The sequence below is a fragment of the Coregonus lavaretus genome (genome assembly GCF_964263955.1).
Source record: "Coregonus lavaretus genome assembly, chromosome: 1".
Lineage (NCBI taxonomy): Eukaryota > Metazoa > Chordata > Actinopteri > Salmoniformes > Salmonidae > Coregonus > Coregonus lavaretus.
This window is the reverse complement of record NC_139988.1, coordinates 52,410,015-52,435,708: the sequence shown is the minus strand read 5'-3', so window position 1 is coordinate 52,435,708 and position 25,694 is coordinate 52,410,015. Positions and strand designations below refer to the sequence as shown.

The 25,694-nt window shown below is 40.7% G+C and overlaps 1 protein-coding gene across 1 annotated transcript in view; it reads left to right on the top strand.

The window, feature by feature from the left end:
• LOC311133461 (E3 ubiquitin-protein ligase TRIM35-like) overlaps nucleotides 1–21,617 on the top strand; it is a gene marked incomplete at both ends in the record, with an annotated part of 32,314 nt that extends 10,697 nt beyond the window's left edge. The window contains 6 exons of the mRNA XM_084166943.1: nucleotides 19,350–19,784; nucleotides 19,991–20,089; nucleotides 20,201–20,431; nucleotides 20,538–20,560; nucleotides 20,653–20,771; nucleotides 21,052–21,617. Coding sequence (XP_084023069.1) covers nucleotides 19,350–19,784; nucleotides 19,991–20,089; nucleotides 20,201–20,431; nucleotides 20,538–20,560; nucleotides 20,653–20,771; nucleotides 21,052–21,617 — 1,473 coding nt within the window. The remainder of the gene's footprint in view (nucleotides 1–19,349; nucleotides 19,785–19,990; nucleotides 20,090–20,200; nucleotides 20,432–20,537; nucleotides 20,561–20,652; nucleotides 20,772–21,051) is intronic.
• Between the last annotated feature and the right edge of the window lie 4,077 nt (nucleotides 21,618–25,694).

Below are 25,694 nucleotides of genomic sequence, written 5' to 3'. Positions count from 1 at the left end.
TCTTGTCTTTACATATACTAAATAATATATGTGTGGAATTAGTTTTGATTTAGAATGGGCCATTATCATGCACCTGTTGGAACAGAGCAGGGGGGGGGGGGGGGAAGACGCCATTGTGTGCACTTGAATAGCAAATGGAGAACACTTTTCCCGGTTCATTTTCATTCCAGCCAGGTAGGCTACTCCGGTTATAGCGAAGCAATGTGCTTAATATTAGGAAAGTTGAAATAAATATACTAGACCTAGGCCATAGAAGGCTGATGGGATCTTCCTCTTTTTAATGGAGGCCATCAAAACTCTTTCTCACACAGTTGCATAGCATAGCCTATAAAATGTTGTGCAACATGGGCTTATAGGAACACTTACAGTGAGGGGAAAAAAGTATTTGATCCCCTGCTGATTTTGTACGTTTGCCCACTGACAAAGAAATGATCAGTCTATAATGTTAATGGCAGGTTTATTTGAACAGTGAGAGACAGAATAACAACAAAAAAATCCAGAAAGACGCATGTCAAACATTTTATAAATTGATTTGCATTTTAATGAGGGAAATAATTATTTGACACCCTCTCAATCAGAAAGATTTCTGGCTCCCAGGTGTCTTTTATACAGGTAACGAGCTGAGATTAGGAGCACACTCTTAAAGGGAGTGCTCCTAATCTCAGTTTGTTACCTGTATAAATGACACCAGTCCACAGAAGCAATCAATCAATCAGATTCCAAACTCTCCACCATGGCCAAGACCAAAGAGCTCTCCAAGGATGTCAGGGACAAGATTGTAGACCTACACAAGGCTGGAATGGGAAAAAACCATCGCCAAGCAGCTTGGTGAGAAGGTGACAACAGTTGGTGCGATTATTCGCAAATGGAAGAAACACAAAATAACTGTCAATCTCCCTCGGCCTGGGGCTCCATGCAAGATCTCACCTCGTGGAGTTGCAATGATCATGAGAACGGTGAGGAATCAGCCCAGAGCTACACGGGAGGATCTTGTCAATGATCTCAAGGCAGCTGGGACCATAGTCACCAAGAAAACAATTGGTAACACACTACGCCGTGAAGGACTGCAATCCTGCAGCGCCCGCAAGGTCCCCCTGCTCAAGAAAGCACATATACAGGCCCGTCTGAAGTTTGCCAATGAACATCTGAATGATTCAGAGGAGAACTGGGGGAAAGTGTTGTGATCAGATGAGACCAAAATCGAGGTCTTTGGCATCAACTCAACTCGCCGTGTTTGGAGGAGGAGGAATGCTGCCTATGACCCCAAGAACACCATCCCCACCGTCAAACATGGAGGTGGAAACATTATGCTTTGGGGGTGTTTTTCTGCTAAGGGGACAGGACAACTTCACCGCATCAAAGGGACGATGGACGAGGCCATGTACCGTCAAATCTTGGGTGAGAACCTCCTTCCCTCAGCCAGGGCAATGAAAATGGGTCGTGGATGGGTATTCCAGCATGACAATGACCCAAAACACACGACCAAGGGAACAAAGGAGTGGCTCAAGAAGAAGCACATTAAGGACCTGCAGTGGCCTAGCCAGTCTCCAGACCTTAATCCCATAGAAAATCTGTGGAGGGAGCTGAAGGTTTGAGTTGCCAAATGTCAGCCTCGAAACCTTAATGACTTGGAGAAGATCTGCAAAGAGGAGTGGAAGAAAAAATCCCTCCTGAGATGTGTGCAAACCTGGTGGCCAACTACAAGAAACGTCTGACCTCTGTGATTGCCAACAAGGGTTTTGCCACCAAATACTAAGTCATGTTTTGCAGAGGGGTCAAATACTTATTTCCCTCATTAAAATGCAAATCAATTTATAACATTTTTGACATGCGTTTTTCTGGATTTTTTTTGGTGTTATTCTGTCTCTCACTGTTCAAATAAACCTACCATTAAAATTATAGACTGATCCTGTCTTTGTCAGTGGGCAAACGTACAAAATCAGGAGGGGATCAAATACTTTTTTCCCTCACTGTATATAGAGCGCTGAGTACCAAGCCATTAGCGACTAGCCGTTAGCAAGTTTGGTAGGCTACTAATGACCAATCAGCAGCATCATAGCGCAGTTTTGGAGAAGCTTAGTTACCGTGACTAAATGGTCACGTGGAATTTGACTGTGGTCAAGACTCGTGACTGCTGGTGTGGCGTTAATATGGTCACCTTAACAGCCCTATTCCCGGAGAGATCCCAGAGGACGTTTTTAAGACGTTGTGTTATTGTCCCCTGGAGGTTTTGTCTACTTACCGGTTTGTCCAGGTGATGTTTTTAGGACTTTTTTGGGATGTTGTGTCATGGTCCCCTGGAGGTTTTTGTCACGTGATGGTCCCAGGTGTCCCAAACCATTATAAGTAAATTAAATTGAAAAAATATGTATTGTCACATACACCAGATAGGTGCAGTGAAATGTGTTGTTTTACAGGGTTAGCCATTGTAGTACAGCACTCCTGGAGAAAATTAGGGTTAAACATCCTAAAAAGGTCCTAAATTTGGTCCTGACATGTTCCTCTGAGACGTCCTAGGAACTTAGACAAAGGTCCCCAGAAAATGTTCCCTTGGGACCATCACGTGACATCTAAGGGACTAGTAAAATTAAATTTCTGAGAGCGTCCTAAAAAGGTCCTGACATGGTCCTCAGTGATGTCCTGGGAAAATACAGTGAACTACACCAAAGTCCCCCAGAGAACATTCCATTGGGACCATCAAGCAACATCCTAAGGACTAGTAAAATGAAATTCCTGAGAACGTCCTAAAAAAGTCCGGACAAGGTTCTCAGTGATGTCCTGGGAACGTACAGGGAACTACACAAAGGTCCCCCCAGAGAACGTTCCCTTGGGACCATCACGTGACGTTCTTAGTATGTTCCCAGAACGTCAGTGGGATAACATTGCGCCAAAACCTGTAAAGGACCTAATGGGAATGTTGCCTGAATGTCCTCAGGATGTCCACTGTTTGCTGAGATGTTTGGCAAACTTTGTAAAGTTGCCTAAACATTGTTGTAAGTTATGCACTTTTTTCTCTAACCAACATACCTATGTTAGCTAACATGGTCCCCTTTTCAACATACTTTTTTAAGACAGTTTAATCACGATTGCTGCTGGATCAGCAACTACAGACAGACATTGATTGATGGACCACGTCAAATTCGTTAGCTAGCTAATGACAGATCACATAATTTCTGGCTAGCTAACAAGCTAACTGTCAGTGGATAAACTAACTAGTTATAATATAATATAATATGCCATTTAGCAGACGCTTTTATCCAAAGCGACTTACAGTCGTGCGTGCATACATTTTTGTGTATGGGTGGTCCCGGGGATCGAACCCACTACCTTGGCGTTACAAGCGCCGTGCTCTACCAGCTGAGCTACAGAGGACCACTAAATATTTTTGATTTGCTTGCCAGCTATAGTGGTGATGACAGTAGTCAGACAGACAACTTTACCAGGACGAGCTTAGACTGAAAATATAGCTAGCTACTTGTCAAGCTCTTTCCAAAAGCCATATCTCTGATGAAGCAAGCTAAACGACACAAGTTGTTTGCTTAGCTAGCTAGCTACATGTTAAATGGAAAGGCTTGGCTACCCTCAATTTACATCACCAATTGATGTTACCGTCACATGAAAAGCATGCAGTTACTTGCTGTATAGTCTCGCTTAGCCATACCTCCAAATCACGTTGCTGTCACGCCTGCTTTGGAGGTCTGGATAATTATGTATTAGCCGAAACGGCTGGAATGGTCCGCTGCATTCCAGCGACTACATTTTGTTTGGATGTTACATTTTAAGAACCTGTAGAAGGGGTGCTACGTGTTATGTTCGTCACTGTTTTCCTTGTCGATGAAGGCATTACAACTCCTCTGCTTGAACACTACAAAAAAATAGACTTTATGGTAAGGCTATGGTAAAAGTGTGGCTGACAGTCTGCAAATTATTTAAATTGATAGTCACCACGAACACGGCATACAGTGGGGTCCAAAATTATTGACACCCTTGATAAAGATGAGCAAAAATGACTGTCTAAAATAAATAATTGAAATACTGGGCTATTTTGTATGCCAAAAAAATTAGGGCATTATTTTATACTAATACATTTGCTCAGAGAAATACATTTTGTTTAACAAGTAATAATTGTATGTCCAAAAAGAAATATTGACACCCTTGTTTTCAATACCATTCAATACCTCACCTTGCGACGATAACGGAACTGACCCTTTTCTCAGATATTTTATGAGATTGGAGAACACATTGGGAGGGATCTTAGACCATTCCTCCATACATAACCTTTCCAGATTCCAGGTGAAAGAGCTCTATTTTCATGTAATCGGACCATAGCTCCGGTTTCGATCCAAGTGCCAGTGCCGTTTAACAAACTCCAGGTGTTTACATTTGTTGGATGACATGAAAATGAGGTCTTTGGCCATGCACACAAGTGGTGGGTTTGGCGTTGAAATGAGAATGCATAAGCAGATAAGAACCCCATACCTACAGTAAAATATGGTGGTGGATCTTTGATTGGCGGTAGGGAGAGAATATAAACAGTAAATACCCGGTATATAAAGGGTTTGCTGTAGGATTTATTCACTGCCAATCAGATTGAGTGTGTTGAAGCTGGTCACACAATCTGCCTTCAGGCCCTAGGATAACTGCACCCATTTCTGTATGCTCAAAGCAGACTGCTCTGTGTGAAGCCCAGATTTTCAGACATCTAACAGAGAGGGGTGGCAAAAGCATTTAAGAGGCAGAGGATATTTAAAACATCTGTCTCTTCACTTATTCCCTCCCTCTCCCTCGCTCTTTTTCTGTCTATTTACCTCTCTCGCATCCACGCTCTCCTCTTCTTCCTTACTCTTTCTCAATCTTGCTTTTCTCCTGACAGATTCTGAAGGTCCCTGTACAAGTGTCCAATTGATAAATGGATGGCATAGTCTCATGTTTTCAGGCAGACACATTCGTTAATGCATGTGCATGTATATGTGCAGTCCTCACATCAATAGTTGCTAAAGATCCCATGACACCTGTTGCTAGAAAAGGAGTGTACGGAAGCCTTGAAGCCCAAGGCAGACCCTAGTCCTACCTACCTACAGGCTATGGAAAAGTTGCTCTTTTAGTATTTCTCCAGTAGGTTTCCTCAAGGAGAAAGTCTCCACTTCTATGTCAAAGATAATATAAACAAAAACACTATAGTAAATACTATGGTAATGTCCACAAAACCACTACAGTAAATACTACAGTATATTACAGTCTGCAAAAACACTACAGTAAATACTACTGTATATTACAACCCACAAATACACTACATTATTTCCTATTGCATATACTACAGTTTTATTTTACTACAGTATTTATTTATACTATAGTTAACTGTAAATAATACAGTAAACTACAGTATACTACAGTAAATACTACAATATTGTCTGCAAAACACCACAGTGAATACTATAGTATTTATACCATAGTTAACTACAGTATTTTTTCATGTGGGAGAGAATGGGATTCTGGACTATGCATATCAACTCCTGCAGTCCAGAGCAAGTATAAATCCCCTGAACTTTATTCTGCCTCATCTTCCAAATGGACAACTACAGTATTCCTGTTTACCAACAGTTAAATACAGCGTTTCAATAAGTACCCCCCCAAAAAAGTGTGATATGGTCTATACTTTCTCACTTATGGGTGGCACAAATTGGGATATGCGGGAGGGAAATGGGCAGGGTATATGCAAATTAAATACTGTAGTATTTACTATAGTGTTTTTTTGCGGATAATCAGGAAGTATTTATTATAGTATTGTACAGCATACTACATCATTCTATAGTAGGTACTACACATGATTGAGGGATACTACAGTGTGTAGTATAGTATTCTAAAGTATACTACAGAATTATATAGTAAGTACTGTAGTATTCTATTGTAAACAGTCGTATTTTTTAATGTGGGCTATTTCTCTTCTCTCTCTCTCTTTCTCTGAGTTTCTATCCTTATGTAGCAGGGTGGTAAAAGCACCTAGCTGTATTAGTTTATTTCCACTAGATGGCACTATCCCTTTAAGAGATCAGTAAATAATGCGTGCAAGGGGTTCTGGGATAGCACATGCACAGTGAGAGTCTCGTTGGTAGAAGCCGGGCTGCCTGTGAGTGTTTGGGGTCCATCATGGCTGGTGTCTGTAAATATTACTCTTAATGCAGCTTTGTACAATTGTATAAACATACATCCTTTGCAATGTTCGCTTTGTAATATTTTGTCAGGGTGATCAACTTAGACTGTTGATGTTTGCAGATGTGTAATCGGGTGTTAGCGGCTAGCTACTGCAGTTACTCTCGGACCACGTTGTGGAGTTTTACAAGATAACTTCAGTTTTGAGGGAAAATATTATCATTGCTGTGATAATGACATTTACAATGGCTTGTGAAGTATTCACCCCCCTTGGCATTTTTACTATTTTTGTTGCCTTACAGCCTGGAATTAAAATTGATGTTTTGGGGGGTTTGTATCATTTGATTTACACAACATGCCTACCACTTTGAAGATGCAAAATATTTTTGGGGGTGAAACAAACAAGAAATAAGACAAAAAAACAGAAGACTTGAGCGTGCATAACTATTTTGCAGCAATTACAGCTGCAAGTCTCTTGGGGTATGTCTCAATAAGCTTGGCACATCTAGCCACTGGGATTTTTGCCCATTCTTCAAGGCAAAACTGCTCCAGCTCCTTCAAGTTGGATGAGTTCCGCTGGTGTACAGCAATCTTTAAGTCATAACACAGATTCTCAATTGGATTGTCCTGTATTGGCAGAGCATGGCGCTTGCAACACCAGGGTTGTGGGTTCGATTCCCACGCGGGGCCAGTATGAAAAAATATATGCACTCACTCACTCTGGATAAGAGCGTCTGCTAAATGACTAAAATGTAAAATGTAAAATGTCTGGGCTTTGACTAGGCCATTCCAAGACATTTAAATGTTTCCCCTTAAACCACTCAAGTGTTGCTTTAGCAGTATGCTTAGGGTCATTGTCCTGCTGGAAGGTGAACCTCCGTCCCAGTCTCAAATCTCTGGAAGACTGAAACAGGCTTCCCTCAAGAAAGGGAAAACATCCCCACAGCATGATGCTGCCACCACCATGCTTCACTGTGGGAATGGTGTTCTTGGGGTGATGAGAGGTGTTGGGTTTGCGCCAGACATAGCGGTTTCCTTGATGGACAAAAAGCTCAATTTTAGTCTCATCTGACCAGAGTACCTTCTTCCATATGTTTGGGGACTCTCCCACATGCCTTTTGGCGAACACCAAACGTGTTTGCTTATTTTTTTCTTTAAGCAATCGCTTTTTTCTGGCCACTCTTCTGTAAAGCCCAGCTCTGTGGAGTGTACGGCTTAAAGTGGTCCTATGAACATACTCCAATCTCCGCTGTGGAGCTTTGCAGCTACTTCAGGGTTATCTTTGGTCTCTTTGTTGCCTCTCTGATTAATGCCCTCCTTGCCTGGTCCGTGAGTTTTGGTGTTGTGGTGCCATATTCTTTCCATTTTTTTATAATGGATTTAATGATGCTCCGTGAGATGTTAGAAGTTTCTGATATTTTTTAATAACCCAACCCTGATCTGTACTTCTCCACAACTTTGTCCCTGACTTGTTTGGAGAGCTCCTTGGTCTTCATGGTGCCGCTTGCTTGGTGGTGCCCCTTGCTTAGTGGTGTTGCAGACTCTGGGGCCTTTCAGAACAGGTGTATATAAACTGAGATCATGTGACAGATCATGTGACACTTAGATTGCACACAGGTGGACTTTATTTAACTAACTATGTGACTTCTGAAGGTAATTGTTTGCACCAGATCTTATTTAGGGGCTTCGTAGCAAAGGGGGTGAATACATACAGTGGGGAAAAAAAGTATTTAGTCAGCCACCAATTGTGCAAGTTCTCCCACTTAAAAAGATGAGAGAGGCCTGTAATTTTCATCATAGGTACACGTCAACTATGACAAACAAAATGAGAATTTTTTTTCCAGAAAATCACATTGTAGGATTTTTTATGAATTTATTTGCAAATTATGGTGGAAAATAAGTATTTGGTCAATAACAAAAGTTTCTCAATACTTTGTTATATACCCTTTGTTGGCAATGACACAGGTCAAATGTTTTCTGTAAGTCTTCACAAGGTTTTCACACACTGTTGCTGGTATTTTGGCCCATTCCTCCATGCAGATCTCCTCTAGAGCAGTGATGTTTTGGGGCTGTCGCTGGGCAACACGTACTTTCAACTCCCTCCAAAGATTTTCTATGGGGTTGAGATCTGGAGACTGGCTAGGCCACTCCACGACCTTGAAATGCTTCTTACGAAGCCATTCCTTTGTTGCCCGGGCGGTGTGTTTGGGATCATTGTCATGCTGAAAGACCCAGCCACGTTTCATCTTCAATGCCCTTGCTGATGGAAGGTGGTTTTCACTCAAAATCTCATGATACATGGCCCCATTCATTCTTTCCTTTACACGGATCAGTCGTCCTGGTCCCTTTGCAGAAAAACAGCCCCAAAGCATGATGTTTCCACCCCCATGCTTCACAGTAGGTATGGTGTTCTTTGGATGCAACTCAGCATTCTTTGTCCTCCAAACACGACGAGTTGAGTTCTTACCAAAAAGTTCTATTTTGGTTTCATCTGACCATATGACATTCTCCCAATCCTCTTCTGGATCATCCAAATGCACTCTAGCAAACTTCAGACGGGCCTGGACATGTACAGGCTTAAGCAGGGGGACACGTCTGGCACTGCAGGATTTGAGTCCCTGGCGGCGTAGTGTGTTACTGATGGTAGGCTTTGTTACTTTGGTCCCAGCTCTCTGCAGGTCATTCACTAGGTCCCCCCGTGTGGTTCTGGGATTTTTGCTCACCGTTCTTGTGATCATTTTGACCCCACGGGGTGAGATCTTGCGTGGAGCCCCAGATCGAGGGAGATTATCAGTGGTCTTGTATGTCTTCCATTTCCTAATAATTGCTCCCACAGTTGATTTCTTCAAACCAAGCTGCTTACCTATTGCAGATTCAGTCTTCCCAGCCTGGTGCAGGTCTACAATTTTGTTTCTGGTGTCCTTTGACAGCTCTTTGGTCTTGGCCATAGTGGAGTTTGGAGTGTGACTGTTTGAGGTTGTGGACAGGTGTCTTTTATACTGATAACAAGTTCAAACAGGTGCCATTAATACAGGTAACGAGTGGAGGACAGAGGAGCCTCTTAAAGAAGAAGTTACAGGTCTGTAAGAGCCAGAAATCTTGCTTGTTTGTAGGTGACCAAATACTTATTTTCCACCATAATTTGCAAATAAATTCATTAAATATCCTACAATGTGATTTTCTGGATTTTTTTTTCTCATTTCGTCTGTCATAGTTGACGTGTACCTATGATGAAAATTACAGGCCTCTCTCATCTTTTTAAGTGGGAGAACTTGCACAATTGGTGGCTGACTAAATACTTTTTTTCCCCACTGTATGCACGCAACACTTTTCCGTTATTTATGTTTTAGTATGTTTTGAAACAAGTTATTTTTTTCATTTCACTTCACCAATTTGGACTATTTTGTGTATGAAATCCAAATAAAAATCCATTTAAATTACAGGTTGTAATGCAACAAAATGGGAAAAACGCCAAAGGGGCTGAATACTTTTGCAAACACCATAGTTTATCATTTTCCTAATGCTAGAGGGGAGAACATGATGGTGATCTGTCCCACTTGTGCATCTGTAGTAGCACATGGACAGCTTTGTAATTATATATTTGTTTAAAGACCAGATGTATTCTTTCATTTCATGCAAGAATGTAATTTTGACAAGGTTATTGTGAACTGTTAGCAAGGCTAACTTAGTTTGTGGTTTGTTTTGTTTTCTTGTTTTACAGAAAAAAGCCACTACCATTTTTTATGCACTTTGACTAGATACACTTTGTTTAGTGATTGGATTCACTGATACAGAAGTAGGTCCAGAGTTTATTTCACTCATTGTACTTGTGTTTCTAGTACTTCAAGCTTATTCAGTAAGCAAGTAATTCCTTTTTATTGTAGTCAATTTAAAAGTGATTAAAATAACATTCCAATGGATTCTGTTTCCACTGCCAGGGACAGTTTTCAGAATAAACAACCCCAAAGTCCTGTGCTGTGTTTACTTTTGCCAGGCTACACTTACCACAGTTACTCTGCGGGCTCTTTTTACAGCTGGCATGAAGCAGGAGCCCAGCCTGGGAAACGGCATATGAAAGGCGACAGCAGTGGCAAATTTAGCATGGAAATCTTGGTGGGGCAAACTAAAATTTGTTGGCCACTACACAACAGAACACAACACTAAACAATACATGAATTGCACTATAACGGTGAAAAACGGTGCCCACAAACTGTTACGGCCTATATTTGTTTATATATTTTTATTTAACCTTTATTTAACCAGGTATGAGGTATGGGGATGTGGTAGTTGGGTGGGCTAATTTCAGATGGGCTGTGTACAGGTGCAGTGATTGGTAAGGTGCTCTGACAACTGATGCTTAAAGTTAGTGAGGGAGATAAGAGTCTCCAGCTTCAGAGATTTTTGCAATTCGTTCCAGTCACTGGCAGCAGAGAACTGGAAGGAATGGCGGCCAAAGGAGGTGTTGGCTTTGGGGATGACCAGTGAGATATACCTGCTGGATCGCATACTACGGGTGGGTGTTGCTATGGTGACCAATGAGCTAAGATAAGGCGGGGATTTGCCTAGCAGTGATTTATAGATGGCCTGGAGCCAGTGGGTTTGGCGACGAATATGTAGTGAGGACCAGCCAACAAGAGCGTACAGGTCACGGTGGTGGGTAGTATATGGGGCTGTCCCAACAGCAGAGTCCCAACACCTTACCACTGCTACACCTGGCTATTAGCGGAGCCTTGTCTGGCAGCGAAACAGTTCATTCAGCCTCATTTACTGCCTTTAAAAAAACATAGCTGATATGGCTGACTTGCTTCAACAAATGTGGTTTCTATTTACAATTGAGATGTACAAACTATGGCAGAAGGGGACGACAAGCGAATAAGAGGCAATCTTTAATTTCGATTAACACATTAATGAGCGAGCTAGGACAGACGTAGTCAATATAACTATTTGTTCAGCACTTTTGACATGTACAGCGACAGAATTCAGAACATGGGCCGTTCTTACAGTGTTCTCCCTGAACACCAAGTCAGAACCGTAGGATAAATAAGAGGGGCATATAAGCAGAAAATGAAAGCTCTTACAATATTCTATGATTACATTTCTCTAAAACAGGTTATAGGCTACATGTGCACCACCAAGTCAGAACAGTAGGCGAAATTAAGAGGGGAAAATAGACCAAATTATTAGGGTGAGGCACATGGGCTACTAACAGCTTACTACACAACATACACTTAGTATTACTTTCTTAGCTACAGTATACATATCTCCCTGGCATATTACATAATTTATGCAGCTGCATACAATACATTTTTTGACTCACCTTGTTGTGCTGTGCTCACTTGAACAGGAAGGTGGCGCGGCGGTCCTTCATGGGCAAATTTAGTCATCAAACTTTGTCATCAAAGTCTGGCATTTTCTGGATTTCTGGTGCTTTCAAGACAACTGGGAACTCTGAAAAAAAACAAGGTCGAATCATGATGACGTCAGTGATCTTCAGGTCGTAGCTCTGGAAAGAGGCCTGAGTTCCCAACTTACAATTCCTAGTTGGATGACCTTTCAAAATGTATTTTCCCAGTCGGAGCTAGTTTTTTCCCAAGTTCCCAGTTGTCTTGAACTCACTGAAGTCAGATTTCCCAGTTCCGAGTTAACAGTGGTTTTGAGCGCGGCAGAAATCATGCTGGATTGACAGCATGGCCAATGTTGAATGTTTATAATTTGAAGCTTGGAAAAGAGACCCTTAAACCCAGACTTGGGACCACACAGCCACTCCACTGAATAGCAGTCTAGTGATTGCTTTGCAATGCTTGCAGTTAGCAACTGATTCCTTCCAAACCACTCATTGTTGAATTTGCGATTTCCAACTTGTCCAATGGCCGATGAGCACTGATATGTTTTATCTATAATTTCTCTTCATATGACAAGGATTAAAAAGGATTTGCCAGTAGAAATGTCGACTTGATTCATGATGATGACTGCTAGCTAAGATTTTGAAAGTATGATGTTGACTTGATCATTCCAATCAAAGCTACTGTAGATATAACGTGATTTGACATCATTTTATCTGTGGCCAATGACCTTGAGCCTTCTTGGATGGGCACTTTTAATGTAACTCTATAGCAACACCCAAAGGTTTTGAATTTTCGAGCTCTACCTTTAGATTTGGCGGTGACGTAGTGTCCCCATGAGTGACAGAACACTGAGCCAATCACAGTGCAACTAGAGAACATTACCAACCCCTACTCTCCGTATTTTCCGCTGGCTGCCCCACCACCACAGAAAGCGCTGAGCTAGGCTGAAACACCTGCATTTTCGAGCTGCCTTACTCAAGAAAGTCAAATTATTATAAAACATTTTCATTGTTTGCAAATTGTTATGTGACACGTATTAATGCCAAAATAACATGCATAACAGGCAACCTCCTCCCCAAAAAACTGATTTAAAAAAAATAAGACCACTTTTTCTTGGTCACAGGTGGATGAAATTACTGCGTGCTTAAAGCTGAAGTTGTAACAAGTCTGCATACATTTGAATGGTGTCTCTGTGCCGCTCAGTGGATGTTTAGGATAAAAGTATCTGTCGTTAGTTATATGAAATGGTGCCAATATTGTAGTCACTAAGTATGATCATATTTATTTTACAGTCATGAGAAAGGTGAAATCCCATAGTTAGAATTAGATTTGTACTATATTTAGAAATCATTTGTAATATCTATTGCCCGCTTTATTATATTTTCATAATATTTGTACTATGTACTGTGGTCCTCTGTAGCTCAGCTGGTAGAGCACGGCGCTTGTAACGCCAAGGTAGTGGGTTCGATCCCCGGGACCACCCATACACAACAACAAAAAAATGTATGCACGCATGACTGTAAGTCGGTTTGGATAAAAGCGTCTGCTAAATGGCATATTATATTATTATTATTACTTGAGCTTGTGTCCTCAAAAGTGAGTACACCTTAGCAATTTATAGCTATTTTTACCAGAAAGGTTTGTTCCAGACCTTTCGAATACTATACCACATTACCAATTTGTTTAGGGCCATTTCATGAAAAATAATGACATTTGGTTATGTCTATTTAGGCGGAAATCTAAATTTTGCCCTTTCATTCAAGTGGTTTTTTAAAACGTGCGCTAAAGTGCCAATAGAAAGCATGCCTCTTTACACTAACGCCAGGAGCGCAGTCAGCAGGACACAACGTTTTGGAACGTTCAGATAGTAGAACAAGGAATCATATCGGCTCTATTCATGGCATTTCTATCGGCAACGTTCGACAACGTTTGGCAACTAAACGTAACTGAACCGCTAGACCACCCCAGGCCACGGAGATGTACTTCTTATCATATCAAACACCTGTTTCTTACTGCTATAGTCAAATATGATTTATCTGAAGCTGTGTAACTGTGTAATGTGGGACTGATCCTTCTATGAACTGTACTGTATGGACTGTATCAAAACCAACAACTGGTAGAGCAACAGCCATGCATCAATGCTTTATTACACTTTGTTTCCAGTGGCCAGTTCTGCTCCACTTCACGGCTCTCAACCCTGGCAACTGTGGATGATACATAGCCCAGTCTTGGCTAAACTTAAAGCTTTTCAATAAAATATGACCTAATATTTCACTGTGAATTATTAATGGACTGTGTTCATAAGATCCGGGGGTTTGCGGTTCGGCTTGAGCTGCTATTGAAATTCTCTCCTTTGTTTTTCTCTCCTCTCCCTCAGACATTGGAAATCTCCATCTATTAGTGAGTGTGCTGCCCAGCCTCTCACCCATGGCCACAATATATTTCAACATGTTAATAAACCAGCCAGATTCACAGGCTGAGAAAGAAAACAAGCCTTTCACTTAATGCCAGTTCTATTACTGGGCTTCTGAGAGTATTACATATGGTTGGGTTAATATTCTATTGAAATGTTGGCTGTGCCATGTCCACAGCACAGTGGCAAAGGGCCAGGGATTTGGGGCTGGATCCAATTGGATTCAGATTGATTATTATCATCATATTATTATTTATTGCTTTGTGAATGTGGGTTTTTTCTTGTGTGTATGTTGGAATGGGTTCAGTATGATGGGAAAAGCACATCATGTGTTGGATTGTCAGGGGCAGACATGCTTCATTGATTCAGAGGAGATCAGAGCACAAATGAGAAAGACTACATAGTAGTTCTCCCCCTAAAACTCTCCAATAGTCCTCCCTCTTGGTGAGTCAGTATTGAGACTGAGTGTGCCCCAGGAGCTCTATTCACTGTTCCCCATCTCTCTCACATGAGCAATGTTCCTGTCTACCGTACGGAAGAAGGCTCCACTCCATCATTCTCCACTCAATTCTTCGTAATTTTCCCCCAGACCCACGTCAGCTAAAACACAGAGGCACACACACAACTAAGCAAGACCTGCTCATACATGCAAGCAGACATGTACACACACACACACACAACTGCATGCATACACACACAGACACAGACACACACGCACATGCACACACTGACACACAAACACACACGCATGCACACAAACACGCTGATTGTACCTTAACTTTATAGCAGTGCTGCTATCAGTGTATTTCAGATGTGTTGTTTGTACGTTGACAGGTGTTGATTAAGGGGTTAGAGCCTATGGTGTGACGATAACGGGTGCTGGGACTACCGCAGTGGAGGCCATCACATAGTACAGTACAAGTATTAGGCTGTACCAGGTTGACATACATCACTACTCAGTCAGTACTGCTGATATCACCACTACGTATGTATTTGGACACATGCATGTATATGTTTCATATGAGGTGACAGTACAGAATGTACTGTAAATTAAAGCACCTTATATATCTAGTCCCCTCATTTGAACACGTCATAAGCATTTGGACAAATTTCACATATAGTCAATGAATAAAGTAGTGAAAAGTGTAGTATTTGGTCCCATATTCCTAGCCTACAATGACTACATCAAGCGTGTGACTCTACAAACTCGTTGGATGCATTTGCAGTTTGTTTTGATTGTGTTTTGGGTTCCAATAGGAACTGAATGGTGAATGATGACTGGAGTAATGTTCTTTCTAAGTGAGTAGATAAGATGTTTCTGAACATTTCGAAATAAATCTGGTTAATGCAATGATTAAGAAAAATCATGAATGACTCATGAATATGGATGAGTGAGAATGTTACAGAGGCTACAAAAAAAGCATGCTATCCTCTCACCATGACCAATAATGGGGGAGATGATCTTTGTCCATCTGTAACTTGTTCACTCATCATCATTCACGATTCACTCATGATTAACATCCACATTCATGTAGAGGTGTTCACAAACATCTTCTATTCTTACTTACAATAAAAGTGACTCCAAAATAACACAATACATTATTCACTTCTTATTGGACAAAACATAATCTGAAACACAACCAAATGAAGCTGTAAATGCGTCCAACAAGTTTGTAGAGCTACAAGCTTGATGTAGTCATTGTGTGCAAGAAATATGGGACCAAATACTACACTTTTGACTACTTTAATACACTATAAGTGAAATTTGTCCAAAACCCATTACATTTTCAAATGGGGGGGACTAGAATTGCTCCTGTAAGTCGCTCTGGATAAGAGCGTCTGCTAAATGACTAAAATGTAAATGTAAATAAAGCATTAATTTCTAAATGATAAATCTGATATATATGAAAATACCCTAAAATAAAAGGTGAAATTCTGTACTGTCACCTCATATGACATTTTTTACATCTCAAATCCCAACACCCAGTCAGTTGTGTTTCACGGGTCTTCATAACCTCACTCAGTCTCTCACTCAATAGGATGTGTGATTTATATAAGCCTCAGTCCTATTGCAGGCACGTCCATCAATTATGATGAACCACAGGCTTCACTGATTCTGTCCACTTACAGAAGCGCAGCCTTGTTCACTACTGAGCGCTGGTATTAGGGAATAGGACTCCTGTAATGGGGAACGCAGGGAAAGAGAAAGAGAAGAGGGAGAGAACAAAGGAAAGAGAGGGAGAGTGGGCGAGAGAGGGCGGGTAGGGGTGAGTATTGAGGCCTGGATCTTTTCATAAACCAGAGCAACTTACAGTTAGTGAGTGCATACATTTTTCATACTGGCCCCCCATGGGATCTGTGCCACATTGCAGAATTCACATTTTGTTGAGAGAGTTGCGTGATCTTTTTTTACTTTAAATGAGACCAGAACATACCCTATGGGTCTCCAATAGGATTCCTCTCAGTCCTAGACTCATCAATGTGTCTGTCTGATCGTTCACTGTATCAGGATGGGGACAGACACAGATATCGGTAGTCAGCTTAATGACTTCTAGCCTACTCGAGTCTACTGTGTCCCAAAACAGGATTCTATAATGATCTCACTTGAACTATTAATGCCAAATGATCTAAAGATAAATTATTAACCTCTCCCTAATAGATCCCTAATATTACCAAAGGGAAATTAAATTACTATTCCAGTGTTAGTGGTAGTGGAATCAACAGACACAAAGTTTGACAAAAGCATTTATATCTGGAGCACTTGAGGACAGAGAAATTACTCAGGGGTAGAATGGAACATTTGGGTACAATTAGGTATCAGTGGCAGAGAAGGGAAAATAAGCATTTTGGGTGAGAGATAAAGAAAAAGAGTAGTTGGAAGACAGTTAGACAGAGGAAGAAAGAGCCTGTGATAGAATCAGAAACGTTTAGGTATCCTATTTAAAAGAAATATGTGACTAGACACAGTATTATTTCATTAGATGCTCTCGTCTGCCTAGAACTGTGCCTTAAAAAGTAGCATGGGATTTCATCTGACAAATAATCAATATTAACTTAATAGCCTCTTAAGTACAGGTAACTGCCAAAATAATGGAAACACTTAAATGAGCGATACAACGTATATTGAAAGAAGGTGCTTCCACACAGGTGTGGTTCCTGAGTTAATTAAGACATTATCATTCCATCATGGTTAGGGTCATGTATACAAATTCTGGGCAGGCCATTATTTTGGTCATTATTTTGGCTACCATGGCTATGGCCTCATATGATAACAATGCCCCCATCCACAGGGCACAAGTGGTCACTGAATAGTTTGATGAGCATGAAAATTATGTAAACCATATACAATGGCCGTCTCAGTCACCAGATCTCAACCCAATTGAACACTTATGGGAGATTCTAGTGCGGGGCCTGAGACAGCGTTTTCCACCACTGTCAACAAAACACCAAATTATGGAATTTCTCATGGAAGAATGGTGTAGCATCCCTCCAATAGAGTTCCAGACACTTGTAGAATCTATGCCAAGGTGCATTGACGCTGTTCTGGCTTGTGGTGGCCCAATGTCCTATTAAGACACTTTGGTGTTTCCTTTATTTTGGCAGTTACCTGTATGAGCCCAAGTCATCATCCCTTGTGATTGACTACAATAATATAGCAGTCCTTTACCACCCCCTTTTGACAGCTTTCACAACTGAATGTCAGATACAAAGAGTTATATTCCGATCTAATTACACTTTTTGAAGTAATGTTATGGCACCTTGGTATTGCTGATACACTATGGACAATGTCAGTGTCAGTTGTTATCTCTGTGAGCCAACCCATATGTAAAGTGTATGCACGCATGACTGAAGTTGCTTTGGATAAAGCGTCTGGTAAATGGCAAACAATATATTACACTGAACAAAAATATAAAGGCAACATGTAAAGTGTTGGTCCCATGTTTCTTGAGCTGAAATAAAAGATCCCAGAAATTTTCCATATGCACAAAAAGCTTATTTCTCTCAAATGTTGTGCACAAATTTGTTTACATCCCTGTTAGTGAGCATTTCTTATTTGCCAAGATAATCCATCCACCCGACAGGTGTGGCATATCAAGAAGCTGATTAAACAGCATGATCATTACACAGGTGCACCTTGTGCTGGGGACAATAAAAGGCCACTTTAAAATGTGCAATTTTGTCACACAACACAATGCCACAGATGTCTCAAGTTTTGTGGGAGCATGCAATTGGCATGCTGACTGCAGGAATGTCCACCAGAGCTGTTGCCAGATAATTTTATGTTAATTTCTCTGCTATAAGCTGCCTTCAACGTCGTTTTAGAGAATTTGGCAGTACGCCCAACCGGCCTCACAAGCGCAGACCACGTGTAACCACGCCAGCCCAGGACCTCCACATCCGGCTTCTTCACCTGTGGGATCGACTGATTAGGGCGTAATGAATTCATTTCAATTGACTAATTTCCTTATGTGCGGCAGGTAGCTTAGTGGTTAAGAGCGTTGTGCCAATAACCGAAAGGTCGCTGGTTCTAATCCCAGAGCCGACTAGGTGAAAAATCTGTCGATGTGCCCTTGAGCAAGGCACTGAAACCCTAATTGCTCCTGTAAGTCGCTCTGGATAAGAGCGTCTGCTAAAATGTAAATGTAAATGTTATGTGAACTGTAACTCAGTAAACATTTTGAAATTGTTGCATGTTGTGTTTATATTTTTGCTCAGTATATGCAGTATATATAATAATCACCAGCTGAGGGTCTGCTGACATGTGAGGCTACTTTGAGCCTGACGGGGGCCTGTTATGTCTGGTTGCAGTTCAGATGGTGCTGGGTGGACAAAATTATTTAACTGGTTCTGCTCTCAAAATCCATGTGATTTATAGCCAATCACAGTAGACCAGAATCACCTCTTAGAGTATCAGCTTTTTGAAGTTGATTTGACAATGTGTCAGACTGGCAATTATGGCTGAGGCTGTTAGCACATCAATGTCAAATCAATGGCAGTCAGTAATTATTGTGATACGTCTCATAACATAATAAGTCCTAAAACCTTTTTTTCATCAAACATTCTTACAAGACTGCAGATACCAGGTATCTAAACTGCTGTGTACCTTGTATCTTTTACATATGACAGCTATTTTGGCTGTTTCTGTTGGGGTTTTGTTTTTGAAAGACTGAGACATTAACAGTACTTGAGATACAACAACATGTGGCAAAGGAATGACTTAATTGCTATCTTACATGACCTCTGTCCTGGAATGAATCGGATAAGCTGGATAAACTTTGATCACAGGTAGGGCCTAAATGTTAATAGATAGCATTATAAACCTAACTTCCCTGTAGTGGGTTGGTGAAGAGGAGATAGAAAGGGATAAAGGACACGGTTATAATGCTATTTCATACTGTATTCTGAAGAGAAAGGCCTTTACCTAACTTTATCTGAGGAAGAGGATAGCCCAGCAGGGACCTACAGCAGCTATGGAGGACCAGCTCAGCTGTCCCGTCTGCTTTGAGTTCTTCCAGGACCCAGTGAGTCTGAAATGTCAACACAGCTTCTGCCGCAGCTGCCTGGAAACACCAAGATGGATTCAACAAAAGCAGCGTGAGTGCCCTGTCTGCAGGCGAAGGCATTCCATAGACAATATCCAGCCCGCCATGTCCAATATGAAACTGAGAAACATAGTGGAGGCCTACCTGCAAAGAGAAGAGAAGGAGGGGAGTGAGGGAAGAGCAGTGGGTCTTGTGGTGTGCGCCAGGCATAATAAGAAGCTCAGGTTGTTTTGTGAGGAATGTGAGGAACTTGTTTGTGCTGTGTGTGTGGAGACCGAGTGGCATGCCAAGCATAAACACCAGCCAGTGAAGGAGGAAGCGCAGTGGCGTAAGGTACTGTGCTATAGCTGGAATACAGATCTACTTGCAGTCTTTTCCTCTTGCTAACCGAGTTGCCTTTGGTATTAGATAAAAGTACCAATACAGAATAGCTGAGAAACCAAATCTAAACTATTTTTACTTTGATCCATCCTTGTTCTACTGCAACCCCTCCCTACCTCTCCACCACTATCCCCACTCTCTTCCATGATACTACCCAGAGGGAACTCACTTCATTGCTCTACAACCTTCCTGAGAAACTGGAACTGGACATAAAGCAAGCGAGAGCCTCAAGAGCGCATGCAGCACAATACATCAAGGTATATCACTAGCTAAATTACACAATATTACAAAGGTAGGCCTACTACAAAGATATTACATAGATAATACATAGGTACGTGTCTATCTTACTGTACTGATCCATCTGCCAGACCCAGGCCCAAACCACAGCAGGACAGATCAAGAGTGAGTTTGCGAAGCTCCACCAGTTCCTGAGAGTGGAAGAGGAGGTCAGACTGGCAGCTTTGAAACAGGAGGAGGGGATGAAGACAGGGTTACTGACCGAGAGGATCACCCGTCTTGCCAGTGACATGGCCTCACTCTCCGGGAGGATCGCAGGCATACAGACCAAGATGAAGACAGATGACATCTCATTTCTGCAGGTCCATCTCACACTTTATTTTGCATGTCACAACTGTTCGATATACTGAGGCTTTCTCAAACAAACATATTAGTCTGTACTGAGGTCCACATGTGTTCTTGTTTCAGATGTACAAGGACTTGAAAGACAGGTATGCAACATTACAATGATCATCATTAGTCAAGTATCTGATCAGTCGCCAACACTATTATCATAAAATGTCTGTACTGTCTGTCATTTCAGGGCCAAGTGTAGATTGCAGGATCCAGAGCCTGTAAAGGGGGCACTGATAGACGTGGCCCAACACTTGGGAAACCTGAGGTTCAAGGTCTGGAAGAAGATGCAGGAGATGGTGCAATACAGTGAGTACACAAAGTTTTATAAGCAACTGTCCATATATTTGAGGTTAATCATTGGCTTGCTTAAATGACGTAGCACAGTGATCAGTTACTAAACATTATAGTACAATATCCAGGCTCCAGTGTCAGTCTTTCATAGCCTTGAAAAAAAAGTATTAATGTTCTGATTCTTGAACGACAAACTGCTGACACATGTTCTGTTCATACAGCCAAAATACAGTGTACTAACCATCCATGTATCTGACCTGGTGGCCAACTAACCTGTCCACTCCCTCTGTCCCAGCCCCTGTGACCCTGGATGTGAATTCAGCCCACCCTGATCTACTGATCTCTGGGTTCCTCCTGGAGGTGAGTGACAGACGGGCATCCCAGCCTGTGCCTGATAACGCTGAGCGATTTGACAGCTCAGTGAGCGTGCTGGGCTCTGAAGGCTTCTACTCAGGCATTCACAGCTGGGAGGTGGAGGTGGGGCCTAAGAAGGCCTGGACCCTGGGCGTGGCCAAAGAGGGCGTATCCAGGAAGGGCAATGTGATGGTCAGCCCAGATGGTGGGATCTGGGCGATGAGGCTATGGAATGGGGTGGAGTATAGCGCCGGAACCGCCCCCCTGGGTACTCCTTTGGTCCTGAGTAGGAAACCCCAGAAGGTCAGGGTCAAGCTGGACTATGAGAAAGGAGAGCTGTCCTTCTATGACTCCAGTGACATGTCACTCATCTATACGTTCGAACAGAGTTTCACAGAGAGACTGTTCCCCTACTTCTCTCCCTGTCTGAACTCTGATGGCACTAACCCTGGAGTACTGAGGATCTGCCCTGAGAAGGTGTTTGTGACTGTAACACCTGCTCACTAAGGATATTATCTGGTGATACTACTTTACGATCAAATACCGAAGTGTCTGCATTGGTAAAGTCTGTCACGGTGACTCCTGGGTATTGACTTTGTCTGTCTATTGTTTTGTCTATTGGTGTGGAAATTCTCAGCTCCAATGGTGGCAGTGATGTCTGTGACACCCATGTCTATTCCGAAACTTTGTCTGGAGCATGTCATCTTTCCTGTTAATACATTTATTGAGTGAAAGTGTCATGAATTCCCTACTTCTTGGTGTTATGTTCAATAAAAGTACACTCTTAGAAAAAAAAGAGTTCCAAAAGGGTTCTGCGGCTGTCCCCATAGGAGAACCCTTTTTGGTTCCAGGTAGAACTATTTTGGGTTCCATGTAGAACACTCTGTGGAAAGGGTTCTAGATTAAACCCAAAAGGGTTCTACCTGGAACCAAAACTGGTTTTTCAAAGGGTTCTCCTAAAGTATGTTCATCTCTAGGAGACAAAACAAATGATCTAATGATTCTGTCTCTTCGCAGCAAAATCTGCAGAGCTAGGAAGATTGTATCCCCCATATAAATAACATTATATTGGTAGCAAGAATTTTGTATAATAATTTAAATTGAAAAATTATACGCTTTGAATCCGGCGTCGTTTTGCATATCAGTTCATAAATACTATGCCATGGAATCGGTGTGTAAAAAATCTCTTCCCAACTATTTTGCAATCTAAATGGGACGGCTGTCAATCCTTTGGTCCTTAAATGAAACTGGTATACTTTTTTATTTATCACAATTTTCTTTAACCAATTATGTTCTTTAATGCAGGGCCGACAGACAAGTTCCTTACTTTTTCCCCCTTCCACTTTCCTCTTCCATTTTTGCGGTAATGCTGCAATTATTTGGTTGTAATTTTGGGTAGAGCAGACATTTCCAAATGTTTTTGTTAGCTGCATGTGCGACATAACTCCACCAGTCCTACCTATTATATAAATTACGAAGATTATACCTTTTTTAAACATTTTCTCAAAAAATAATGTTTTTTTATCATTTAGTATATTTGAGTTTAACCACAATATTTGTTGGATTATTTTATCTGTCGTTTCTGGAGGATTAAATTGAAATTGCAACCAACTTTCTATGGCTTGTTTTAGAAATAGTGATATTTGGGAGATTATTTCCTTTTCAATAACTGTAAGTGAGAGGTTGTAATCTGAATAAAGGGAAAAAGGCCATTCTTGAACATTGGGGGAGACAATCTTACTAATTTGCTAGAGAAGCAGTTCAGATTTAAGTCTAACTTTTGTATGACTGAAGCTTTTAGTGCTAGGTCTAATGCTTTAATATTTAATAATTTCTGTCCTCCGAATTCATAATTTAAATAGGCCCGTTTAATTTTGTCTGGCTTGCCGTTCCAAATAAAATTGAATTTATTTTCTCATATAATTTAAAAAACTGTTCACTAGGCATAGGCAAGACCATAGGCAAATAGGTAAACTGGGATAATACTAAAGAGTTAATCAGGGTGATTTTTCCACAAATTGACAGGTATTTACCTTTCCATCTTATCTATTTTTGCTAACTTTCTATTAACATTTATCGGAGTGAGATCATTTATTTTATTTGGGATATGTATTCCGAGTATATCCACATCACCATCAGACCATTTTATTGGTAAACTACATGGTAATGTACATTTTTTATTTTTAGCAATAAGTAATAAAGTACATTTATCATAATTTGGTTGTAATCCAGAGAGGTTAGAAAATGTATCTAGATCCTCTATGAGGCTGTGGAGGGATTCAAGTTGTGGATTTAAAAGAAAACATGAATCATCAGCGTACAATGACACCTTTGTTTTTAAGCCCTGGATTTCTAATCCCTTGATATTATTGTTGGATATAATTTTAATAGGTAACATATCGATGGCCATAATAAATAGTTATGCCGATAGTGGACAACCTTGTTTCACTCCTCGTGACAGTTTAAAACTTTAGGAGAAATAGCCATTAGTTACTATTTTACACCTAGGATTACTATACATGATTTTAACCCATTTTATAAGAGATTCTCTACAATTGAAATGCTCCAGGCATTTATATATAAACTCCAGTCGTACTTTATCACATTTCAAAGTCTGCTATGAATAGCAGGCGTGGTTTCACAGATTTTTCATAATGTTCTATTGTTTCCAGTACTTGCCTTATATTATCGCCAATGTATCTCCCATGTAAAAAACCTGTCTGATTAGAATGAATAATGTCCGACAATACCTTTTTAATTCTATGCGCTATACATTTTGATATAATTTTTACATCACAACACTGAAGTGTAAGGGGCCTCCAATTTTTTTTATGGACTGGATCTTTATATTTTCCACTTGTATACTGTTTCAGTAATAATGAAATCAGGCCTTCTTCTTGAGTGTCTGATAATCTACCATTTACATTAAAACATGCTAATAACGGTCCTCTGAGTATATCAAAAAAGGTTTGGTATACCTCAACTGGTATGCCATCCAACCCTGGAGTTTTCCCGGACTTAAAGTCTTTAATTGCATCCAGAAGTTCCTCCTCTGTAATTTCACCTTCACATGAGTCTTTCTGTATGGCTGTTAATTTTACATTATCAATAGAAAATAAATCTCTACAATTAGCTTCAGTTAGAGGAGATGGAGGCGACTGAAACGAAAACATATGATTAAAGTACTTTGCTTCCTCCTTCAAAATATAATTTGGTGAATCATGGGTGACTCCATCATTTGTAACCAGTTTCAGTAAATTATTTTTGGTAGCATTTGTTTGTTGAAGATTAAAAAATGATTTGGTGCATTTTTCCCCATATTCAATCGAGTGCTATATTTTTATAATATATTACACTTGATCTTTCTTGAATAAGTTTCTTCATTTCTTTTTCTAATTTATTCTGAGCCTCTGTTACAGTTTTTATTGCTATCTATCTGTTCTGTTAGACCTATTTCCTTTGTTAGTATGGACTCTTTTGACCTAAATTGCTTTTGTTTTGAAGATAAGTGCTGAATTGCATGGCCTCTAAAGTCACATTTAAAAGTGTCCCATACAATAAGGGGATTTGCTCAACCTATGTTATGTCGGAAAAAAATCAGTTATAAATTCCTCTGTCCTAGTTAAAAACAAGTTATCATCCAATAGGCTTTGATTAAATTTCCAATATCCTCGCCCACTTGGAAATTCAGTGAGAGTAATGTATATGCCAATTATATGATGGTCCGACTGCATTCTGTCCCCTATCAACACTTTTTAAACTTTTGGTGCCAATGAGAATGACATGAGAAAGAAGTCAAGACGACTAGCTTGATTGAGTCTCCGCCATGTATATCTCACTAGATCAGGATATTTAAGCCTCCATGTATCTACTAGCTCTAATGCATCCATGACATTCACGATTTCCTTAAGAGCATGAGGGTGAGAGTTTGTAGTGTGATTTCCTTTACGGTCCATTGAGCTAATTAAAACGGTATTATAATCTCCCACCATAATAATAGAGTCTTGTATTGCTTGCAGGGTTGATAATTTATTATATATATTGTCAAAGAAGTGTGGATCATCATTATTTGGTCCGTAAAGGTTAATGAGCCATATCTGTTTATGGTCCAATAACATATTTAAAATAATCCATCTACCTTGCGGATCTGTTTGGACAATTTGTACATTCGGATCGAAATTACTGTTAATTAATATCATCACCCCTTTTGAGTTTCTTTGCCCATGGGAGAAGTATATTTGCCCCCCCCCCCCCCCCCCCCCCCCCCCCATTCCTTTTTCCACACAACTTCATCTAGAATTGTTGAATGAGTTTCGTGTAAACAATAGATATTATAATCCTCTTTGAGCCATGTAAATATTGTTATTCTTTTGTTATTATCTGCTAAGCCATTACAATTATAACTGGCTATACTTATTTCACCACATACCATAATGAGACACAAGTTTCAAATCTATGTTTCATTATACAGTGAGAGAAAAAAGTATTTGATCCCCTGCTGATTTTGTACGTTTGCCCACTGACAAAGACATGATCAGTCTATAATTTTAATGGTAGGTTTATTTGAACAGTGAGAGACAGAAT